General features: G+C 36.3%; 2 protein-coding genes across 2 annotated transcripts; one reads left to right on the top strand and one right to left on the bottom strand.

Annotated features, from left to right (window-relative positions):
- Positions 1 to 434: 434 nt before the first annotated feature.
- Positions 435 to 4,236, top strand: LOC141668879 (ras-related protein RABD1-like). Its single transcript, XM_074475922.1, has 8 exons — positions 435 to 587; positions 715 to 787; positions 910 to 957; positions 1,048 to 1,095; positions 1,523 to 1,594; positions 2,827 to 2,982; positions 3,662 to 3,765; positions 3,884 to 4,236. Exons 1-8 carry the CDS (start codon positions 574 to 576, stop codon positions 3,975 to 3,977), a joined length of 609 nt encoding a protein of 202 aa, XP_074332023.1. The 5' UTR covers positions 435 to 573; the 3' UTR covers positions 3,978 to 4,236.
- A 1,034-nt stretch (positions 4,237 to 5,270) lies between these two features.
- LOC141667626 (ras-related protein RABA2a) lies at positions 5,271 to 9,677 on the bottom strand. Its single transcript, XM_074474184.1, has 2 exons — positions 9,361 to 9,677; positions 5,271 to 5,977 (listed from the first exon to the last, which is right to left on the bottom strand). The coding sequence occupies exons 1-2, from the start codon at positions 9,523 to 9,525 to the stop codon at positions 5,495 to 5,497; spliced, it is 648 nt and encodes a 215-aa protein (XP_074330285.1). The 5' UTR covers positions 9,526 to 9,677; the 3' UTR covers positions 5,271 to 5,494.
- Positions 9,678 to 20,408: the final 10,731 nt, after the last annotated feature.

The raw sequence follows: 20,408 nt of genomic DNA, 5'->3' as shown, positions 1-20,408 counted from the left end.
TCATTTTTATTCAAACAAATGCAAATAGCCAAGTAGCAAATTTAATGATAATGACAAAAGCAGGTGCACACATAAGACATATATTTTAAAAATACACCATTCACAAATCACAACTATAAGTTGTTTGCGAAAGCAGTCCAGACACGTTAATTTTTTCTAAATACACCATTCACAACGGACGTTTAAGCATGTTTGCAACTTTATGTTCTGAAACATATGTTATTAAAAATCTGAATATGGAGATACATAAAAAAAAGTGAATCGTTATTTAATTTTTAAAATTATTTAGAAAAGAAGTTCGAAGGAAGTATACATTCAATGTATTTTATAATATGCGCAAAAGTCGAAATAGACAAGAAATTTGAGACTGGATGGAGGAACCATCCAAATGATTTCCCAATGCGGTGGGAAAATATTTAAAATGGAAAAAGCATGGGACACATGCAGGAGACTTCCCTTTGAATCATACCTTTCCTCTCCTTCATTTTCTTTTCATCTCTCCCCTGCAAACCAAACATAGAACTAACCCCTTCAAACAATTTTAGAACACCTTCAGTTTCTCATTCACCAAACATGAGCAACAATTAGTAAGTTCTTGATTTTCTTTGTACATAAAAATATTAAAGTTACCAACTTTATATAGTTTTCATTGTTTCACTTGTTCATTATAAAAAGTGCTAACTTTTTGTTTATGTTTTCTTGATTTTGTTGTAGTGATTATCTCTTCAAGCTCTTGCTGATCGGAGACTCGTCTGTTGGAAAATCATGCCTTCTTCTCAGATTTGCTGTACTATCAACTTTCTTTTACCCTTTACTTAGCTTTTTAAATGCTCTTTTACCCTTTACTTGGCTTTTTAAATGCAGTATTCACAGCTTTTTTTGTTAAAATTTGTGGGGTTTTGATTTCAGGATGATTCTTATGTTGATAGTTACATTAGCACTATTGGGGTTGATTTTGTGAGTTTTCTTTACTCTCTTTCTGGTGGGTAAAGTGCCCTTTTTTGTTCTTTGTTTCGGTAAAGCTAAATCGTGTTTTTTTTTGTTTAGAAAATTAGGACTGCTGAGCAGGATGGCAAGACAATGAAGCTTCAAATTGTGAGTATTCATTAGAACATTTGATGTTTCCTAGTGAAATAATGGTTCAGGAGTGTCTGGTCAATTGTTTTTTATCGAAAACATGCTAGTCTTTCCGCAGTTAAAACATTTTTATTTCTGTAGTTGGCATTTGTCACCTCATTTTATTAGAACTTGGAACTGGAAATTGTGACGAAATATAGGGTTTCAGTGGAGTCTGCAGAAGATTCATGATATTGAAAGGCCAACTGGGGGCATATTTTCTTGTGTTTTATAGCTTGTTAGATTGCCAGTTGAATAAGTATCTTGTATCATCCTTTTTTCTAGGACAAGTTGCATGTTAATTTCTAAAAATATGAAAAAGTGGGGGAGTTGATGAGAAATATTCTATGTGTCTTAGAGAAGTGTAAAACAACCTTTTGACAGTAGTTCGATTTGTTGTTTTTAGTGGGATACTGCAGGGCAGGAACGATTCAGGACGATAACAAGCAGCTACTACCGAGGAGCACATGGGATTATTGTAAGTGACATGTATCAGCCCTTCATCAATGGCAAACTCTGTGCATAGCATTACATTTAACTCGTTTAAATTGGGGTACATCTGGTCAGTAAACGGATACTAGACTAATGGTAAGAGGTTTACTGCAATTGTCTCTATTATCCTATAGCCTCCCTGAAAACTATATCTTTGTTTCATGCTGATCACTTCTAATGGTTACAGAAGTTCTAGGTCTAAATTATATTTGTAAGAAGGTTTGTCTTTTGGGGTTTCATAAGGCGTAAGAATTCACATTTTCAGTTTAGAGAACAGAAACATGAGCTGCAAAAATCCATAATTATTGCAGATACTACTTGTTTAACAACCATTTATGTCACTGGCAATTTCACTTACCTCAAACATATCCTTCTCTGTGACTCATTCCCCCACTGGTTCAAGCCTCTGCATCACCCATTTCCCTTGCCAACCCCCCCCCCCTCCCCGGATTCAAGCTGCTTGTGCACCACAATTATAGAAAACACCATTTAGATTTGGTATATGATGTTCAGGTCCTCTACCGAGAATGATTGTGATACGTCAAGAAAAGGCCATGGTACTTATACAGGCTTGGTTACAGCGGATCCCAGTGTCAGATTCTTAGTTACAAAAACTATAAAATTTATTATATGGATCATAAATTGGACACATGTGCGGGGACTCAACATCTGAGCTGGACATCAATAATTCCCATACCTGCATCCACATCATGTCCGGGGACAATGATAAATGTTGAGAGTATGGGTAATGCAGAGGGGTGGTGTTTTCTAGGGATGAAGAAAGACAAGTACACATAAAACCATTAACAAAAGTTGTAGTTTGTTAAGGTTGTGAATGTGAGCGAATGGCAAAAAAATATCCTCTGTTACTTTGCATTCAGCTTATTTATAATAACAAAATAAAATTTGTAAGCTTACGGTTAGTGGTAGTTTTTTAATGGGCAATTATTGTATTCGATTTCTTTAACTTTTGTTTCCCTAACATGTGCACTGTGCATGTATTATGCAAGTCTCAGACACCTGAGATCATGATTAGTGTATCTTCTGATGACAGTTATCACTTGTACATATAGTGAAATGTAGCAAAATTAGAAGCACTTCAGGTGTCGGAATATTGAATAATTATGCATCTTCTATGCATTGTTTCATTCTTTATGTTGATTGTCGGTGAGACCATTCCATATGTTTATATAATAAACTGTCTGGACCTTGTAACAGATTGTTTATGATGTTACCGATATGGAGAGCTTCAACAATGTTAAGCAGTGGCTGAGCGAAATTGATAGATATGCAAATGATAGTGTATGCAAGCTTTTGGTGGGAAATAAATGTGATTTGGTTGAGAACAAGGTCGTGGATACGCAAACAGCCAAGGTACAGTATGCAACCATAGTCATATAATAATACGTCCTCAGCTTTTCTAGTCCTACGTTAGGATTGCATGATGTTCTCTCGGTGTGCAGGCCTGAACTGGCATGTTAAGCCTATTAGAGTTCTGAGGTCTCGGGTCATAACCACATGGTTAGGTTTAAGCCTGTCTTTGATACTGTTTTGCACCAACCGGGCATGGGAGCTTTTTAACTGGATTTGGTTGTTTCTTTCGAGAAAATGCACACTTTAGTTTTCTTATACATCTAATACATAAATAGGTAGTAAAAAGAATTTTGCTTGTCCAGAAAGATCCAACCCGAGCCTGGGGATCGAGAATATACCATCTCTTTAGCAAATTTGGTCATATTGTTGATTTTGATGAGGCAAATTTCGGGTACAGGCATCCTAATCCAGGATAAGGGTATTTCATTTTCTTGCATAAGCAAAGTGAAGACCCCCAACTTTGATTGATCATCTTACTGCTCTATGTTCGACGTGCTTGCACTAATCATATGATACATCCTACTAGGACAAACTTTGTGATGCCTAATGGGAAAATATAGTGCTTCCCATACCGCTTTCAGAGTCCACACACTTTTTAACTCATACCTTGCAACTTCCTCCTTATATTTTAACTAGGCGAACTAACTTCATTACGGCTTTGGACTTGAATTACCTGCAGGCATTTGCAGATGAGCTTGGAATACCTTTCCTGGAGACCAGTGCAAAAGACTCGATCAATGTTGAGCAAGCATTTTTGACCATGGCTGGAGAAATAAGGAAGAAGTAAGGCAACTTATACTTTGTTTACTGACATCTGATCCATATATAGATTAGTTTAACTGATTATTTAGCATCATATTCACAAGTTCGGTCTGTTCTCTGAAATAAATTTTATCTGCAGAATGGGTAATCAACCAGCTGCTAACAAAAAATCATCAAGTAGTGTTCAAATCAAGGGGCAACAGATTGAGCAGAAGTCTAACTGCTGCAGTTAGCAACTGGATAATGTAAATGTTGGATGATAAGCCAATTGTAAACAACTGTCTAGACGTTTAAAATGGAACTCGCCTCACAGCTTTGATGTATAACATGAATTCTTGTCTTTCGTTTTACTTGGCGTTCAGCCTAAGCCTATGCCAAAACGGAAAGTAGAATTTAAATCATTGTAAATTGCTTCCTTCCATGCAGGTTGATTGTCTTGTAGTAGTTTGTGGTGTATTCTTCTTGAAATTAATTCAGTTATCATTCAAACTTTGTCTGGAGTTGTACATTTTACTCGTATGTCATTAGGGATGACTGAAGTAGATCTCCATCTTATTTGAGGCAGTCAAACGCGAACTTGTTAATACTCCAAATTGTCAAAGCATAACATTTTATAAATTTGTTGACATTAGATAATTAGGGATGAAGAGAGCACACTTCAATATTAAAATTCATCAATTTGGATCATTTTATCGTACAAATGGAGTGCATATTTAAGCCTATCAAAACTAGTTTTGCATTTTTGTAGGAGTAGTTCTGATTATTCATGATCATTTCTTAATATATGTGAAGGGGTTTACGATTTGGATTAGGGTTTAACGCAGCAGAATTTGTATGAAATGGATGCTTTGAAAGAGGTACTTGCTCACATAACATCATTGATGTTCACGTACTTATAAACCTCGTATCTCTCGTGACGAGAAAAAAGCATCTAAATTATTTTTTACTATAGTTGGTTAGATTATTATTAATAATAATGGGCTCCTGTAAGTACACAAATTTCTACCAATTAAAATCAGATAACTTATAAAAATGTAGGTGTTAAAGTGTGCTTTTAATATGTATTTCAAAATCGGCTAATGTATATACATTTATAAGAAATGTGTCATAAATAGTAAATGTACAATCATCTGTTCAAATCATTTGCAAATTTAAGAAAAATGTGGATCATCTGAATTGAGTGGTGTGCAGAGCACTCTGCAACTTGTGAGATGCAAAAGACTACAAAGCACAACTTTGGCAAAAAAAAGAGTACGCAGTACATAATTGTTCTCTCAAAATCTTGCACTTCAACACTTACGTAATTAACACTAATATGTTGTTCAAAATCTTAAATAAATTATAACTGTGACAAATTCAAACTAACAAAAATAGAAAATCAAAGCTATATGTTGAAAAACAATCAGATTACCATGGCTTCTTTAGACTAAGGTGAAAGGTATAGTTCTTTGTCCCCAAAAATGTAATAATACCATTCTTGGGAAAGTACTGCTCAAATGAAATTTCGGAAAGTTCACCACTACTGATAATGCCAAAACTCCTCGGTTTTAGATTGCTATAAAAGAAGAAACCACAGAAAATAATCCCTTAAAACACATATCTGAGATCCGATAAATACTCTAACATACCTCAATCACATCAAGAAAAGAGCCATGCAATGATTACATCAACAAACATCCGTCTCAAAGTGTGAATATAATCAGAACGACCAAACACAGATATAGCAAAAAGAATTAACATGATATATCCACTAAGAGGAAGAGCAACAAGGTTTCTTTGTGTTGGACTCCTGAGCCCCAACAACAAGAGTCTGCCCCTCTTTGATGGTAGTAGGAGCTGCCTCGTTTGAGGAAAGTGACTTTTTACTGATTATCCTGTAGATTTCTGCAAGAATTGTCTGGAAAGCCTTCTCAACATTTGTTGCTTCTAGAGCAGAAGTTTCTATAAATGAAAGACCTTCTTTTTCAGCAAAACCTTGAGCGTCCTCGGTGGCAACAGCCCTCAGATGCTTCAGATCAGTCTTGTTGCCTATAAGCATTATTACAATGTTGGAATCGGCATGATCTCTAAGCTCCTTTAACCACCGGCTCACATTTTCAAACGTTGTTGGCTTGGTTACGTCATACACCAAAAGTGCTCCTAATGCCCCCCTGTAATAGGCACTGGTTATTGCTCTGTATCGTTCCTGCCCTGCAGTATCCCAGATTTGTGCCTTGACAGTCCTTCCCTCAACCTGAAGAATAAACAGAGTCTTACAGAGGTAAAGAAATGTTTCTAAAGAAAACACGTCATGAAGCAAGCTTTTCTTTCTGTGGAAAAAAGGAAATTACTCTATATGCACTCAGGATATCGAATGAGAAGCAACAAATATTAATATGTTAGCAGTTAAAAGGAAATTACTAGACACTAACTGATAGAGTTCAATTTTATTCAAAATGTGGCAGTCCCGTACTGAATGTTGTCTACAATATTAAGGCATGTACATGACATTGCTTAACCACAAAAGAACGAGTGAAACAAAGTATTTGAAAGAACAATGCTTAATAATCAAAAACAGGCATACCCTATTGAGGGGAGTATAACATATTAACATCATTTCATCTCCCTGGGATATAGAAAAAACTAGACACGATAGAATTAACAAAGCATAAAGCCAAACAAGCAGCTAAGAACCAACTATAATTGCTAGCTAAGTTCTTAATATCGAATAAAACTAATGAGAGCAGGATAGCCCTCAAATCATGCTTAAAACAAGGGCAGGAGGCTACTCTCTCCATTACTTGGTGACAAATCTTGCTGCGGGGAGAGGCAGCTGAACTTGAATTGTTAGAATTTAAAAGGCGCACATTTCTCTCCAACCAAACAAAGTAAATAGTTAGTTCCTTAGAAGCTCTAAACATGTGCCCTTTAGCCATTTACGCATTCATACCGTGTATTATACTTAACACCAATACATCGCAGGATCCATCATTGAAGGAGCTTTTGCTCATGGAGCTACATTTTTCATTAGAGAATACAATCTGGAAAAGAACAAGGATAATGTATTAGCAAGAATGTTAAACCAAAAAGAAGCTATCATGTTTCATTTTAATTGGGGATAGCCTCTTTTTGGGTTCAATATCTTGGGACTTGATGTTCATAATGATGTTATGCTAGCCTTTGCTACTCCCGATAAACAAATCTTGATTGAACCTATATTTGCTCAATGGATACACTCTGCTCTTGGTAAAACTATATATGGTCTTGACCCTTGATGTACTTGTATCTTCGACAAACGGCTCGGCATTGAATGTGGTTCATTGCGGACTGAAGCATATGGTTGCTCGGTTGTTAAATGCTCTTAATAATAGTATTTCACTATTCTTGATAATAGGCCCGGGAGACTATTTAGTTCATCATGCTGCTCTTCATTTACATACAATTACATTGATCTTAATAAAGGGTGCTTTAGATTCTCAAAGTTCCAGATTAATGTTGGAAATGAAATACAAGAGCGTCATAGAGGACTAAACTTCCTTTTAATAAATGTTAAACAAAGGATCATTCAAGGAAGGAAGCACATTCGCGCTAACAAAGAGCATGTAAAAGGTTTAGAGAAAAGACAGCAAGAATTGCACGAGGAGAGACTACAAGCATTGGCAGAAATACCAAGAGGGAGCCTAGAAGAGTTTTTCGACTTTCTAAAAGATTTAATTAAGTGTTTGTAGACGCAAAGTAGTGTATTTTCATGAATGGTGTTCTATGTCTTGGTTTGATGTCTACTTTGGTGCCTACTTAATGTATATATGCTATTACTATCTTTGCCTCATTAGAGCAATTCATTGTTGAGACTTCCTGACCCCTATTTATCAACCATAGTACTCGAACAAAAGAAATGAGATTATAATTAATGCAATTTCCACCGAGGACTCTAGATAAGGGAACCTAGTGTAGCGTAAAATAACTACAAATGAAAAAAGAGTCCATTTCCGAAGTAAGTTTCTTCACAATAAAAAATTAATCCTCACACCTTAAACAGGGCATCGTTTATTGAACGGAACATACCCAGTGTATCTTGCTTGTTCGTATAGCCAAGACCTTGCCTCTACTCGATAGAAGTAGACGTTGTTTCGGCAAAGACCCCAGCTTAAACAACACAACACAGTAATGCAACAAATTTTTACTCACTATTCACCAAATGAGTACATTCTATGCACTCCATTTGGGTGTTCGGAAAGTTGTCCCAGTATGCATTATCTTGTTAAGAAAAATATAGAAACTAACCTTGTGTGTTCCCAATAAGTGAATATGTAACCTACGGAAAAGTCAATGGCCATATAAGATAGAGTTTCCACCTAGGAGAGATATAAGACACCCCAAAAAAACCTTGGTAGATAAATACTGAATTCAAAAAACAAACTACACGCTATGGTCTCAATTGTCAAACTTAGAAAATACTTTAGGATTTAGTCATTGTATTACGTCATTTTAGTTAGTTACATTGGTTACACGAGTACTGGTACAGGTATCACTCATGATGGGTGCAAATACAATATTACTGGGCATATGGTGTTACACTCGTTTGATTTTACCCGTATGTTCAAATACACATATAGTCCATACATAAAAAAAATAGATGTAGTTTTTTTATATCCAACCAATCCAGGCATTACAAAAATCATGGCATCTATTTAAAAACTCTAAAACAAGTATCAAGAGAATTTTTTCACATTATCCCGAAACAGCTGAGGTTAAGGAGGTCACTTCCATTGTCCAATTTTAACATTTACATATACATACTATATCAATTAATTACAGGTCGCATAAAACACACAAATAGATAGAAAAATACAGCTAATAATAACAATTACCATACAAATTATCACCAAGTTTACTATAAATACAAATAGATAAGTAAAATGTCATCTAAGCTAACTTACAATTATATTAATGATACCCAATATGACAACAATTTGATTGTTTTATAGTGTTAACACATTCATCCAATTACAATGGTCCTAATTTGACTTGCAATCGTATTTCAAAGATTACCACGAAATGCCAAAGATGACTTGTACTCGATCGTTCATCACGTAAGATCCTCGTAACATACTAACGAACAAATATGTTCCTTCTTTTTTACTTTTCATTTTCCTTTGCCATTACATATGCTCTCAAATATGATCTACGTGTGCAGACTAATAATTGACATCACAACTTCAATGTAACACGACAACAACACTCCAAACTTATGAAATTAACTTCAATTCACACAGATCTGTACTATTTACCCATCATATCTTCCCGCTAAAGTGCAAACACATCCTCTCCATTTGAACATAAACTTAAGTACCGACAAATCAACTCAATTTCAATCATAACAATCACAAAACAAGCAAAAATCAACAATCGATACAATCATAGATCCACAATTCCACATCAGCAGAATCAACACAGCAAACAAATAATAATCACAACACACAAGTAGAGACAAATCAGTAAACTACTTGTCTATCTCTAAACATACAACTATACAAATAAGTATACATATATACAGAGAGAGAGCGAGAGAGAGAGAGAGAGAGATAGAGGGAGAGAGGGAGAGAAAGAGGGGGGAGGGGAGAGAGAGAGAGAGACCTGGAGAGTACGAGTAGCAAATTCAACGCCAATAGTGGATTTGGACTCCAAACAGAACTCATTTCTGGTGAATCGAGAGAGCAGATTGGATTTACCGACGCCGGAATCACCGATCAACACCACTTTGAACAAGTAATCGTACTCTTCGTCTGGTCTGCGAGCCATTATTTAGTTTCTCTCTCTAGAAATTTAGTGGACTGGGGATTAACAAAGTATCTCTCTCTTTACTTTGTGTGGGGAATAATGAGAGAGAATTTAGCGAAAAAACAAATGAGAGAGAACAGCGCAAAACAGGAAGGATTGTCTGCACAGGTTTTTAGAATTTTTTTTATAACTTTTAAAGATTATGTGCACTAAAATAATTAAGATACTCTGTCACAATTTTTTTGTCTTTTCGTTTTATTTATAAAAAAACTGTTCACTTTAATAAATCTGGTAAATAATATATGAATAAAAGAAAAAAAATAAGATGAATATAATAATCCAATACCTGTATTATGATAACGGTTGACCGAGGAATTTGGTAGTAATAAAGTTCGAGTTTCGTAGCCGGAAACAAGATCTATGACGGTGGCTCAGCGTCGGAAAACGTCAACAGTAATTGTCGGATTTTATGAACAGTATTTGGTATTTGTGATTATTGGTGACTGAGATTGTTTAGGGTTGGTGGTGGCTTCTTTGCGCTCTCGCTTCTGACCCTTACAATTTGACTGCGTATCCCTCGAACAAATACAAAGGTAATAATAATTACATCCTTCCTTGAATCATCCAATGAATACGTAAAAGTAACTATGTTGAAGTCTCATCCAAGCCATCCTTCTTCTTAGAACGCGCCCTAAGACCTCCCTTTATTAAGGGGCCAACCCGTAAGTCATTCCAAGTCTTCTTTTCATAAAGGGGGCGCGCCCTTCCTTACGTAAGAGGGTGCGTCTTATCTTTTAAGTCAACAGTTAGGAGCTTATGCCATACATTTGGGCGTGTCCATCTGGAATAAATAGGGCGCGTCTTCTTCCTTCTTAGCCAAAGAGAACTTATCTTACCTCCTCCTTAATTTTAGATACAAATTTCCCAATTAGGCCCAATTGACCCAGTTTTGACCCGAATAATATTTATACCAAATTTCAGGCATAATAACTACCCCAAATTCCATATGCTATTGAAAATGGGATTGGAATTTCTTGTCTTACATTCAAAATTTGTATAAATTTATATCTTACCCATATTATCTTATAAGGCGCGTTTTCAAGAGGACAGAACGCGTCTTTGGAGCTTTTTCTTCATTGCACATCTTTTTTCAAAATTTTATACCTCTAAATATCATAAAGGGCGTGCCTTCAAGAGGACAGGGCGCGTCCTTTGAATTTTAAACAATTTGAAACGGTTCCCCTTCTTTCTCGGGAATCGTGATCGACATGATTGATTTGATTTGATATGATTGACAGCTGTCCACGTTTATTTCATCTATAAATACAAGCAATCTTTCATTTTTTTTACTTTTTACTTTTACCTTCTCATCTTTCTCTCTTAAAGAACAAGAACCGCCGGTGATTTCAACCAACAGCCACTCAGTTCCTAACCTTTTTCTGGTTAATCTTTCAAGAAAACAGAAAGGTACATGAATTCTTTCTTTTTTAAGATTTGTTGATTAATTAGTAATGCATGTGTCAAAACTGTCCATCTTCTTAAACATGAGTGTTCTTGATATGTATGTATCGGCGTCTGTATCTGTGTGTATATATATTTGTATATATTCAGATTTTGTAATTTAGATCCGTAATCTTTGAATTTTAAATTCAAATTCATGTTTGTGGAATTGCAACTGTTATCATGGAGTAATTTGCACCTGATTACACATAGGGCGCGCCCTAAAGGGACTCAATTAGGGTTTGAAGTTTTCTCCTTGCAAAATCATAGATAACCATGGGACACGACTCCTTACGTTAGGGCGCGTTATATTTTGTTTTCGACATCTTCTATTTATTTAATGTAAACCATGACATTTCACTTAGGCTCGCTATCTTATCGCTTCCCTTTATTTTCGACCCTTACCATGCTAACTAGGACGCGCCTATATCTTGTAGGGTGTGCCTCCTTCTTTTTATATTTACTTTTTTCCATTCATTCTTCCTAATATTTCACTTTGGACGCGCTCTCAACAACTTTTTCCTTTTATTTTGACAGTTGGAAGACGAGGGCGCGTCTTCTCCCTTTCATCCCTTCAAGGAATTTCCCTCAAATATTGGGATATATTCTCCTCCAAATACCTACTTCGAACCTCATCCCCCGAACGCTCACCACACCCCGAGTTCTTACATCGAGTGGCGTGCCTTATCCAAGATTCCAAGGAAAGAAAAGTTATGGCAAACTCTCCGAATAGTTATTCTATGGATAACATTTTTTTAGCTCAGAGAAAAGGAAAAAAGAAACTGATCCCCAAAGATAGGTCACCACTTCCAGTAGACGGCGACCTTAACGATTGGCTAGAAGAACTAAATGATGATAGATACGGAGGCACTGAGATAGGTATCAATGTTGGGGCAGGACCATCCAAGGTTTCCTATAGAATAATTTCTTCGAGCCTTTATCCTCAACAATCATAGGGCGCGCCTACTTCCCCTAACTCTGAGGGCGCGTCTGAAGGGAACTCATCGCCTCTTCGTGACGAGATGAATTTTTTCGATGAAGACACCCTTCAATTTTCCACTTCTCCTGCACCATCACCCATTCCATTCGTTCACTGGGAGGTTTCTGATAGCGAATTGGACTTTGATTGGAACAACTTCGAGCCATGTAATGAATCCGTGAAGAAACATTTCCGGAAGGAGCATGGGAAATTATTCTGTGTAGGACTACCCTCGGCCTGTTCTGATGAGCAGCCGGAATGGTTGATGGAGTTCTATAATATGGAGGGAATCTGGGTGCGCCCACTTAGTATGATGCAGCCCCATATCTTTAACTATGGAAGAAATTTCAGAAGTCCCAAAATGGTAACCAGCGCCAAGTTGGTTTCATTGGGTGTGGGCGCACCCTTACATGAGAGAGGTGATTGAACTATATGATATAGATCCTCTTCAACTTTCCCCCAACAACTATAAATTTGTTCTCGCTTTATTCATCTTATACATAGACTTAGGCTTTCCTCAACCCACCGTGGATGAAGTAAGCCATTTCTTCAGTTTGAGGAAATCTGACCATGGATATTACTATCTGGTTGTGGACAAGCAGCACAATAAAAAGGATTTTCTTCTGAAAAAGTCAGTCATGAGAAAGGCTGAAAAGAGAATTTTTTCTACTTATATGATGTTCCAAGGATAAGGATTTGATTCAATACATCTCTAAGTAAGGGCGCACCTTATCTAACCCCTTCACTCTCTTTTCTCCATTATCTGCACTCATTCTCATCTTACATAACTTAATTTTTTTTGGACAAACCAATAGTAAAAGAACTTGAAAGCGCTCTTAAAAAGCGGGCATAAGCCCTTCTTAGAGTGTCTGCTGAGAGATATAAACTGAAGACATTGGTAACCAGAATTAATTTGATGCGAGTAGAGATCTTGTCTGATCAAGTAGGGACAAAGCGTAAGTATATTAAATTTAGGAAAGGCAACCCTATTTCTCGCATCATTGACATAGACAACGATGAAGAAGTAGAGAAAGAGGAAGAGGAATTAGAAGACAACACTCTTCATAGCGAGACTCCTACAGGTTTAACGGGGTATAACTCAAGTAGGCGCACCTTCTCTTGTGGGCATCCCCTTTTTGCTTTGCATTTTACTAGTTCAAGTATTGCATGTTGCACTTCATCATTCTTTGTTTACATTTACTTATGATTTTCGTCTTATCAAGCATTACTTTAACTTCTGTTACATATTTCACAGTTAGGGTGCACCCTTTTAACATATTTCACAGTTAGGGCGCGTGTCATGCTTCTGTTGCACTAATTATTTTTATAATTTTTATGCAGACATGGCTCCTCCAAGAATCCCTAAGTCATTCGGGGCATGCCCTAGCGAAAAACCTAAAGCACGGGCTCCAAAGAAAGATGCTTCGAAAACTCAAACACCTGCTCCAACCCCATCCCAGTATCTCAGCCGACCCTCATTCCAAAGAGGAGTGTGATAGACCTAAAAAAGGGTCAAGGCGCGTCCAAAAGACCCCATACAGAGGGCACACCTTCAGTTTCTTCTTTTAACGCTCTTAACTTTCTTGGCCCTTTTGGGTCCATTTACGTTACTGATGAAGAAATCAAGCAATGACAGTCAATGAGCCTAGAAAAATCCACCAGAGCTTCAGTCAAAGCTTCTTGTCAGCTCATGTTCCATTCTACTCAGGCTGAAGACAGGATCGTGGAGGAGAGGGCGCGCCTAGAAAGGTTAAAAGAAGACAATAACATCCTTCAAAACAACCTCAAAAACAAAAATCTCCTTCACTCCAAGGATATTAAGGCAAAGGACTCTCAGATTTCTTTTCTCAAAGGGGAAGTGGAGAATTTGACTTCCCAGCTTGATATTGCCAACAAGAAGGTTGATTTTCTTCACAATGAGTTTGTAGAGACCAAGATAAGAGTAGAGTACCTTGAGTAGCAATAGAAGGATGGATGGATGGATGAGAAAAGAGAAATCACTGATGATGCATTCGCTCATGGCTTCCACTTCTATAGAGTTGGGTGAAGGGTTTCGAGCACATACACGCAACGAAAACAGTAATTAAAAATGTAAAAAAAACAGAATTTTCAAAACCCACCGCAAAATCCATGCGAAAAATAGATATTTAATCCATAGATCAGATTGTTTACCTTAAGAAGCTTTACAAATTGGTTGACTAATGGAGATCCAAAGCTTGTTCAATCACCACGCATCCCGCTCTCGCGATCTACGCTCTATCGGTATCCACACGAATGCTTGAACTCAAGGATTGGATGTGTACTAACACAAACTCGTTTCTTCTCTCTCTCTCTCTCCATATTCTCCCTTGGTGGCTAGGGTTTTAGTAAAAGTCTTGCTTGCAAAATCAGCCACACAAGAGATATTATATAGAGAGTATATATAAAAAAACAAATTATAACTCTTAATTAATTAGGAGTTATTATTAATTCGAAATTTCTATTTGTATTATAATTAAGTCTCACTTAATTATTTAACAAATAAATTTCATAATTAATATTAGTAAATTCGAATATCAATATTTATCTAATTAATTAAGTCATACTTAATTAATATTATAAATAATTCAAATTACTTTAATATAATTTAAATCCAATTTTAATTAAATAATCCTTCAAGCATTCTTAGTGTGTGATCCTATAGGTTATTATTAAGTTGGCAACAAATTTTAAATCTAATTTAAAATTGTAAACAATGAGCGGCATCTAGTAATACATCATTGTTACCCAAGTAATAATAATTGAATCGGTGATCGATTAAACCTTTTGTGAATAATGTACAATGTAATATAATCCTTTTAACCAAATATTATAGATTAAACTAGAGGCATGTAATGTGTCATTCTCATCATATTTAATCCAAGTTTCCTTGATCAATGAGTAGACTATCATATCAAATCAACATTTGAGCGTGACCACGCATTTCATAGTCTAGCTCACACAAGAGGCCAATAATATCACTCCTAAAATATGAGGGTTAAATCCCATCTAGATCATTCATATTTCCCATACTATTCATAATATACCCAATGTCCATGTTTATCATTACCCGGTCAAGGATAACTTTTAATGGAATCAATGTATATTAATTCTCGTATAGAAATATAATGACTTCAGGTCTAAGGACCATTACATCATTATCACTGTGAGAATTACTTATGACACAACAGACATGTAGAATCTCACATTGGGTCTGTCCAGCACCATATACATATACTTCTGCCTGTGTTTTTGACTTTAGTATCTGAAAGGCATATGTCATAGCCTACTCGTTTATTCGAGTATTCAACTCAACTCAAATAAGAATGTAATAAGTAAATAGTGGATTAATCATCAGAGAGATCTCACAATGTAACATCTGTCAAAGAATAAAGAAACATTGTTCATCTGCAGACTTGAAGATTCACTGGAAGAAGTTCAAGAATTTGATCATGCCTCAGTGATATAAATCAAGATCGTGGATTTAATCAAGTGACAGAGATCTCGTCAAGGTATCATTTATTACAAGGATTCAATCAGAATATCAAAGTCAAGACATGAAGAAACGTCACCAAAGTTAGTCACTCATGAACCAGACAGTACATCGAGTGTCAGCATTGAAGTGGCGGAATTGATTCATAAGTCTCAGTGACTTTCAGAAGATTGTCAGAAGAATGGATGCTGCTAAGGGTTAGTATTAATTCTCTATTAATTAATTAAATCATATAATTTAATTAAGAAAATAAATTATATCTGCAAAGATTAATTTATTGATTAATTGAATTAAATTGATTAATTAATTTAGAATTAATATTAAGGATTTACAAGATTTTAATTGGTTTAAAATCTGCTTAAATTCAGCAAGACAATTCATTTGAACTAGTATGACAATCGGTATGACAATTGATAGTCATACCGAAAGTCATGCCAATACATATAATTGTCTTATTAGAATTTCTGTTTAGATTAAAATCAGTTATTAATTCAGCAAGACAATTTATTTGAACTAATATGACAATCGGTATGACAATCTATAGTCATACCGAAAGTCTTGCTAGCTCATTTTTAATTGTCTTGCTAGTTGTAAACATTGTCCTACCGAAAGTCTCACAAGCTTAAAGGATTGTCATTCCAATTCAATCTACTCGGCTGTGTTGTTTAAAAGAAGCAGAAGACCAGTTCATAAAAAAGTAGCAGGCAATAAAACAGAATACATACTCAAGAACAAAAAGAAAAAGGAGCAGAAAAATATTACATCTCATCTGCAACTTCAAGATCAATTTCTAGATTGTAAAGTTAAATCCAATCAACTAGAAATACTTATCTTGTTCTTGTGTATCAATCTAACGGATTAAAATCCCTAGAACTTAATCTCAAATCGCATTTAGCATTTGATCTTTTAATTACAAAAATAGAAAAAGTTCATGTCGAATTTATTCTAAATTTGTAATAATTGATTTGAGATTAATCCCTTGTAACCGATACCGTAGTTGTAACACCTTTCAAGTTTAATAAAAGTTTTATTTAACTTGAATTTTGTTTCACAATTTTATTCCGCATTTTATTCGATTAAACGGTATTGTTTGCATTCAACCCCCCCTTCTACAAACAAATTGGGACCTAACAATTGGTATCAGAGCCTTCTGATTAACGTACAAATCTAGATCCTAGACTTTTGTGTTTCTTTCACTTCTTGAATTTTTTATTCACTCAAAAAATTCATAATGACTACACAAAAAGTTGGAACCGTTAAAATTCCACTTTTCGATAAAGAAAATTATGTTATGTGGAAGAAGAAGATGCTACTGTTTTTACAGGTTGCTAATCCCAAATATTTGCAAGTGTTGAAGAAGGGTCCAAAAATTCCTATGGTTATGGAACCAGAGGTAATAGAAAATGATGTGGTGATCACCAAAGCGAGAACTTATGTGAAGGATCCTGAGGACTTCTCTCTTGCTGAAATAGAAGAAGCTTCCCTGGATGCTAGCCTTCAATTAATCTTAGTAGATTCCCTTAATCCCCTGATGAATAGACATGTGATGAATTGTAAAGATTCCAAACATATCTGGGAAACTATTGAGATTATTAATGAAGGCACAGAGGAAGTTAGGGAGAACAAACTAGAAATCCTAACCTCTGAGTATGAATACTTTAAATCCAATCCAGGAGAAGGAATCACTGAAGTGTTTGAGAGGTACAATGCATTGATCAACAACCTGAACATTAATGGTAAATACTATTCCATCAGGGAGGTCAACAAAAAGTTCCTTTTAACACTGCCAACTCATCTCGAACATAGAATCACTGCCATAAGAGAAGCAAGAGATCTGAGTGAGATTTCTTTGGAAAGGCTCTATGGTGTGTTAAAGACTTATGAGTTGGAGCAGATTCAGCAGAAGGAAGTTTACGGGAAAGGAAGAGTGGTCAGCACGTCTACTGCTCTAGTAGCTGATGAACAACAACAACAACCACAATATCAACATCAATCTCAACAGTCAGAAAGAATGGTACAGTCTTCCAAGGTTGAAGATAATGTGATAGTAGCAGAATTTGATTCTCCTACTACAAATCAATCAGGAGATGATTATTATTCCTTGGAAGAACTGGAGCAATTGGAGGATGAGTCAATGGCCCTGATTGTCAAGAGATTCTCAAATGTCAGATTCAAAAGGAATCCCAAGTTCAAGTACAAGTCCAACTACAACAGATTCCAGAAAGGTGGATCTTCATCCTCTAACACCAGCAGTGGTGGGTATAAAACAGGGATGGTTGATCGAAGCACCATTCGATGCTTCAACTGTAATGAGTTGGGACACTTTGCCACAGAATGCAGGAAGCCAAAACAAGCTAGGAAGAACTCTTACGATTCTAATCAAAAGAGTAAATCTGAAAGGGCGTACCTGGCAAAGGGAAGAAGCTGGGATGATACTGACAGTGAAGATGAAGAAGTTGGGAATCTTGCTCTCATGGCTAGTAATGCAAGCACCTCATCGTCAAGAAAAGAGGTAAAATTTACTGATACTGAATTAGTTTATCATCTAGGAGGTTCCTTAGATTGTGCTCGTCGTGATAATGAATTGTTAAATCAACAAATCAAAGACCTTGAGAAAGAGGTCAATGAATTAAGACTTGTGCACATTAATCAAGATAAACTAAAAGAACAAGTATCTTTTCTAGAGAATAGAGTTGACTGTTATAGACAACTCGAAACTATTCTCAAAGACAAGATCACCGGTCTTGAGGCTAAGGTTAAAGCTTACTTTAATTCTTGTTCGAAGTCCAAAGAGTTTTACAATAAGCAGGCTGTTAATCAAACACATGGAATAGGTTATGATTACAATGCTGCTATTGGAAAATTAGGCATAAACTCCCCTCCTCATGTATGTGCTAAAGGCAGGGAAGTACCACATGTGCTTAAGGGTGTTGATGAACCCCTCTATAAAGAATCAATTGCTGAACCATTTGATGAGGCCTCTTTTATTATTCAAGAAGAAATCCGTGCTGAAGATAATGCTAATGGGAAAGCTGTCTCCAAGTCAAGTGTGTCAAAAGTTCCAGTCAAGGTTGTGAAAGCAACTGAGACTAACTCAGACACACATGAGTTGGATAACACAAATGCCATGTCTACCATGCATAAGTTGCCTATTGTTAATCCTTCTCATAAAGCATGTGGTGTTCCTGATTGTATGTCTTGTGCTTTTAATCTGTTGTTTGCTTATTTTAATGGTAAGCATGTTTCTAATGATAAGACTACTCCTCGTCAGCATGTGAATAATAGAAAGCATGATAGGTCTAAGACTGCTAGTCCTCCTAAAGCTAGAAAGGAGATATTTGTGCCTAAGCCTAAACAGAAATTTGATAAGGCTGTTTTAAAGGTCAAATGTTCAGTCATTGAGAATGTTGAGAATAGTGAAATTAAGAATGTTGTTTTGCCTGATAAAGGCCAATTTTACAAGTATGCCGGACCCAGCCAAGCTTGGGTTCCGAAGAAGTTCTAATCCATTTGTATTGCAGGGCATTAAACAGGTACAACCGGTAGTGTGGATTCTTGACAGCGGATCGTCAAGACATATGACCGGAGATAGAGCCCTGCTATCAAATGTGGTTGAGAAAGCTGGCCCAGTGGTTACCTTTGGAGATAACAGCAAAGGTTTAACGGAGGGATATGGCTGTTTGCAAGCTGGAAATGTTATCATTGAAAATGTATATGTTGTGCAAGGACTTGAACACAATCTGCTTAGCATTAGTCAGTTCTGTGACAACGGCTACAATGTTTTATTCGACAAGCTGAAGTGTCAGATTCTGCACAAGAAAAGTGAAAAACCCTCCTTAATGGGAATCCGGAAAGGAAATCTGTTCGTAGCTGACATGAACTCTGGAAGCAATCTTGAAGTCAATTGTTTCTATGCAAAGGCATCGTCAGATGAGAGTTGGCTATGGCACAAGAGACTTTCCCATCTCAATTTCAAAACAATGAATTCTCTTGTCAAAAGAGAATTGGTAAGAGGTCTGCCTCAGCTGGAATTCTCTCCAGAAGGACTATGTGAGGCTTGCCAGAAAGGAAAGTCAAAGAAAGCAAGTCACAAAGGCACTGACACATCTTCCATAACTGGTGTTCTGCAATTATTGCACATGGATTTATTTGGTCCAGTTAATATCCTTTCTATGTCAAAGAAGTGTTACTGTCTTGTGATAGTTGATGACTATTCCAAGTATACGTGGGTTTTATTTCTTCACTCTAAGGATGAAACACCACAAGTTGTGATTGATCATATCAAGATGATTGAGTTAGATTCTAACGTCCCTGTTAGAGCAATAAGGTCAGATAATGGGACAGAATTCAAGAATGCACTTCTCAATGGATTCTGTACAGACAAAGGGATTACCAGACAATTTTCAGCTCCTAGAACCCCTCAGCAAAATGGAGTGGTAGAAAGGAAGAATCGTACATTGATTGAAGCTGCAAGAACGATGTTAAGTGAATCAGGTCTTCCAATGTACTTTTGGGCTGAAGCTGTCAATACTGCATGTTATACTCAGAATCGAACTCTAATCAACAAAGACTTCATGAAAACTCCTTATGAGATTTTGAATGAACAGAAACCTTCTATCAAATACTTTCATGTATTTGGTGCCAGATGCTTCGTGCTCAAGGATGGAGATGATCGTCGTGGTAAGTTCGAGGCAAAGGCATATGAGGGTATTTTTGTTGGATATGGAAGAAGATCATATAGAGTGTATATCATTGATCAACATAAAGTAACTGAAAGTGTCAATGTTACATTTGATGACACTAAACTCCCTAGTATCCAAACTGAAGATCCTTCTGAGAAACTGAAGTTTGATGATACGTCAGATTCAGAATCAGAACATGGTCAAGAACCTGAGGTTGTTGCTGGTAAAGAAC

Source organism: Apium graveolens, chromosome 6, assembly GCF_009905375.1.
Source record: "Apium graveolens cultivar Ventura chromosome 6, ASM990537v1, whole genome shotgun sequence".
Lineage (NCBI taxonomy): Eukaryota > Viridiplantae > Streptophyta > Magnoliopsida > Apiales > Apiaceae > Apium > Apium graveolens.
The sequence above is the reverse complement of the archived record's forward strand: the minus strand, read 5'-3'. Positions and strand labels throughout refer to the sequence as shown.

Coding starts and splice junctions, on each gene's coding strand:
- LOC141667626 (XM_074474184.1), bottom strand. CDS start 9,525: ATGGCTCGCAGACCAGACGAAGAGTACGATTACTTGTTCAAAGTGGTG. Junction 5,978..9,360: donor TTGCTACTCGTACTCTCCAG/GTCTCTCTCTCT, acceptor TTTATTCTTCAG/GTTGAGGGAAGGACTGTCAA.
- LOC141668879 (XM_074475922.1), top strand. Junction 788..909: donor GCCTTCTTCTCAGATTTGCT/GTACTATCAACT, acceptor TTTTGATTTCAG/GATGATTCTTATGTTGATAG. Junction 3,766..3,883: donor GCTGGAGAAATAAGGAAGAA/GTAAGGCAACTT, acceptor TTTTATCTGCAG/AATGGGTAATCAACCAGCTG.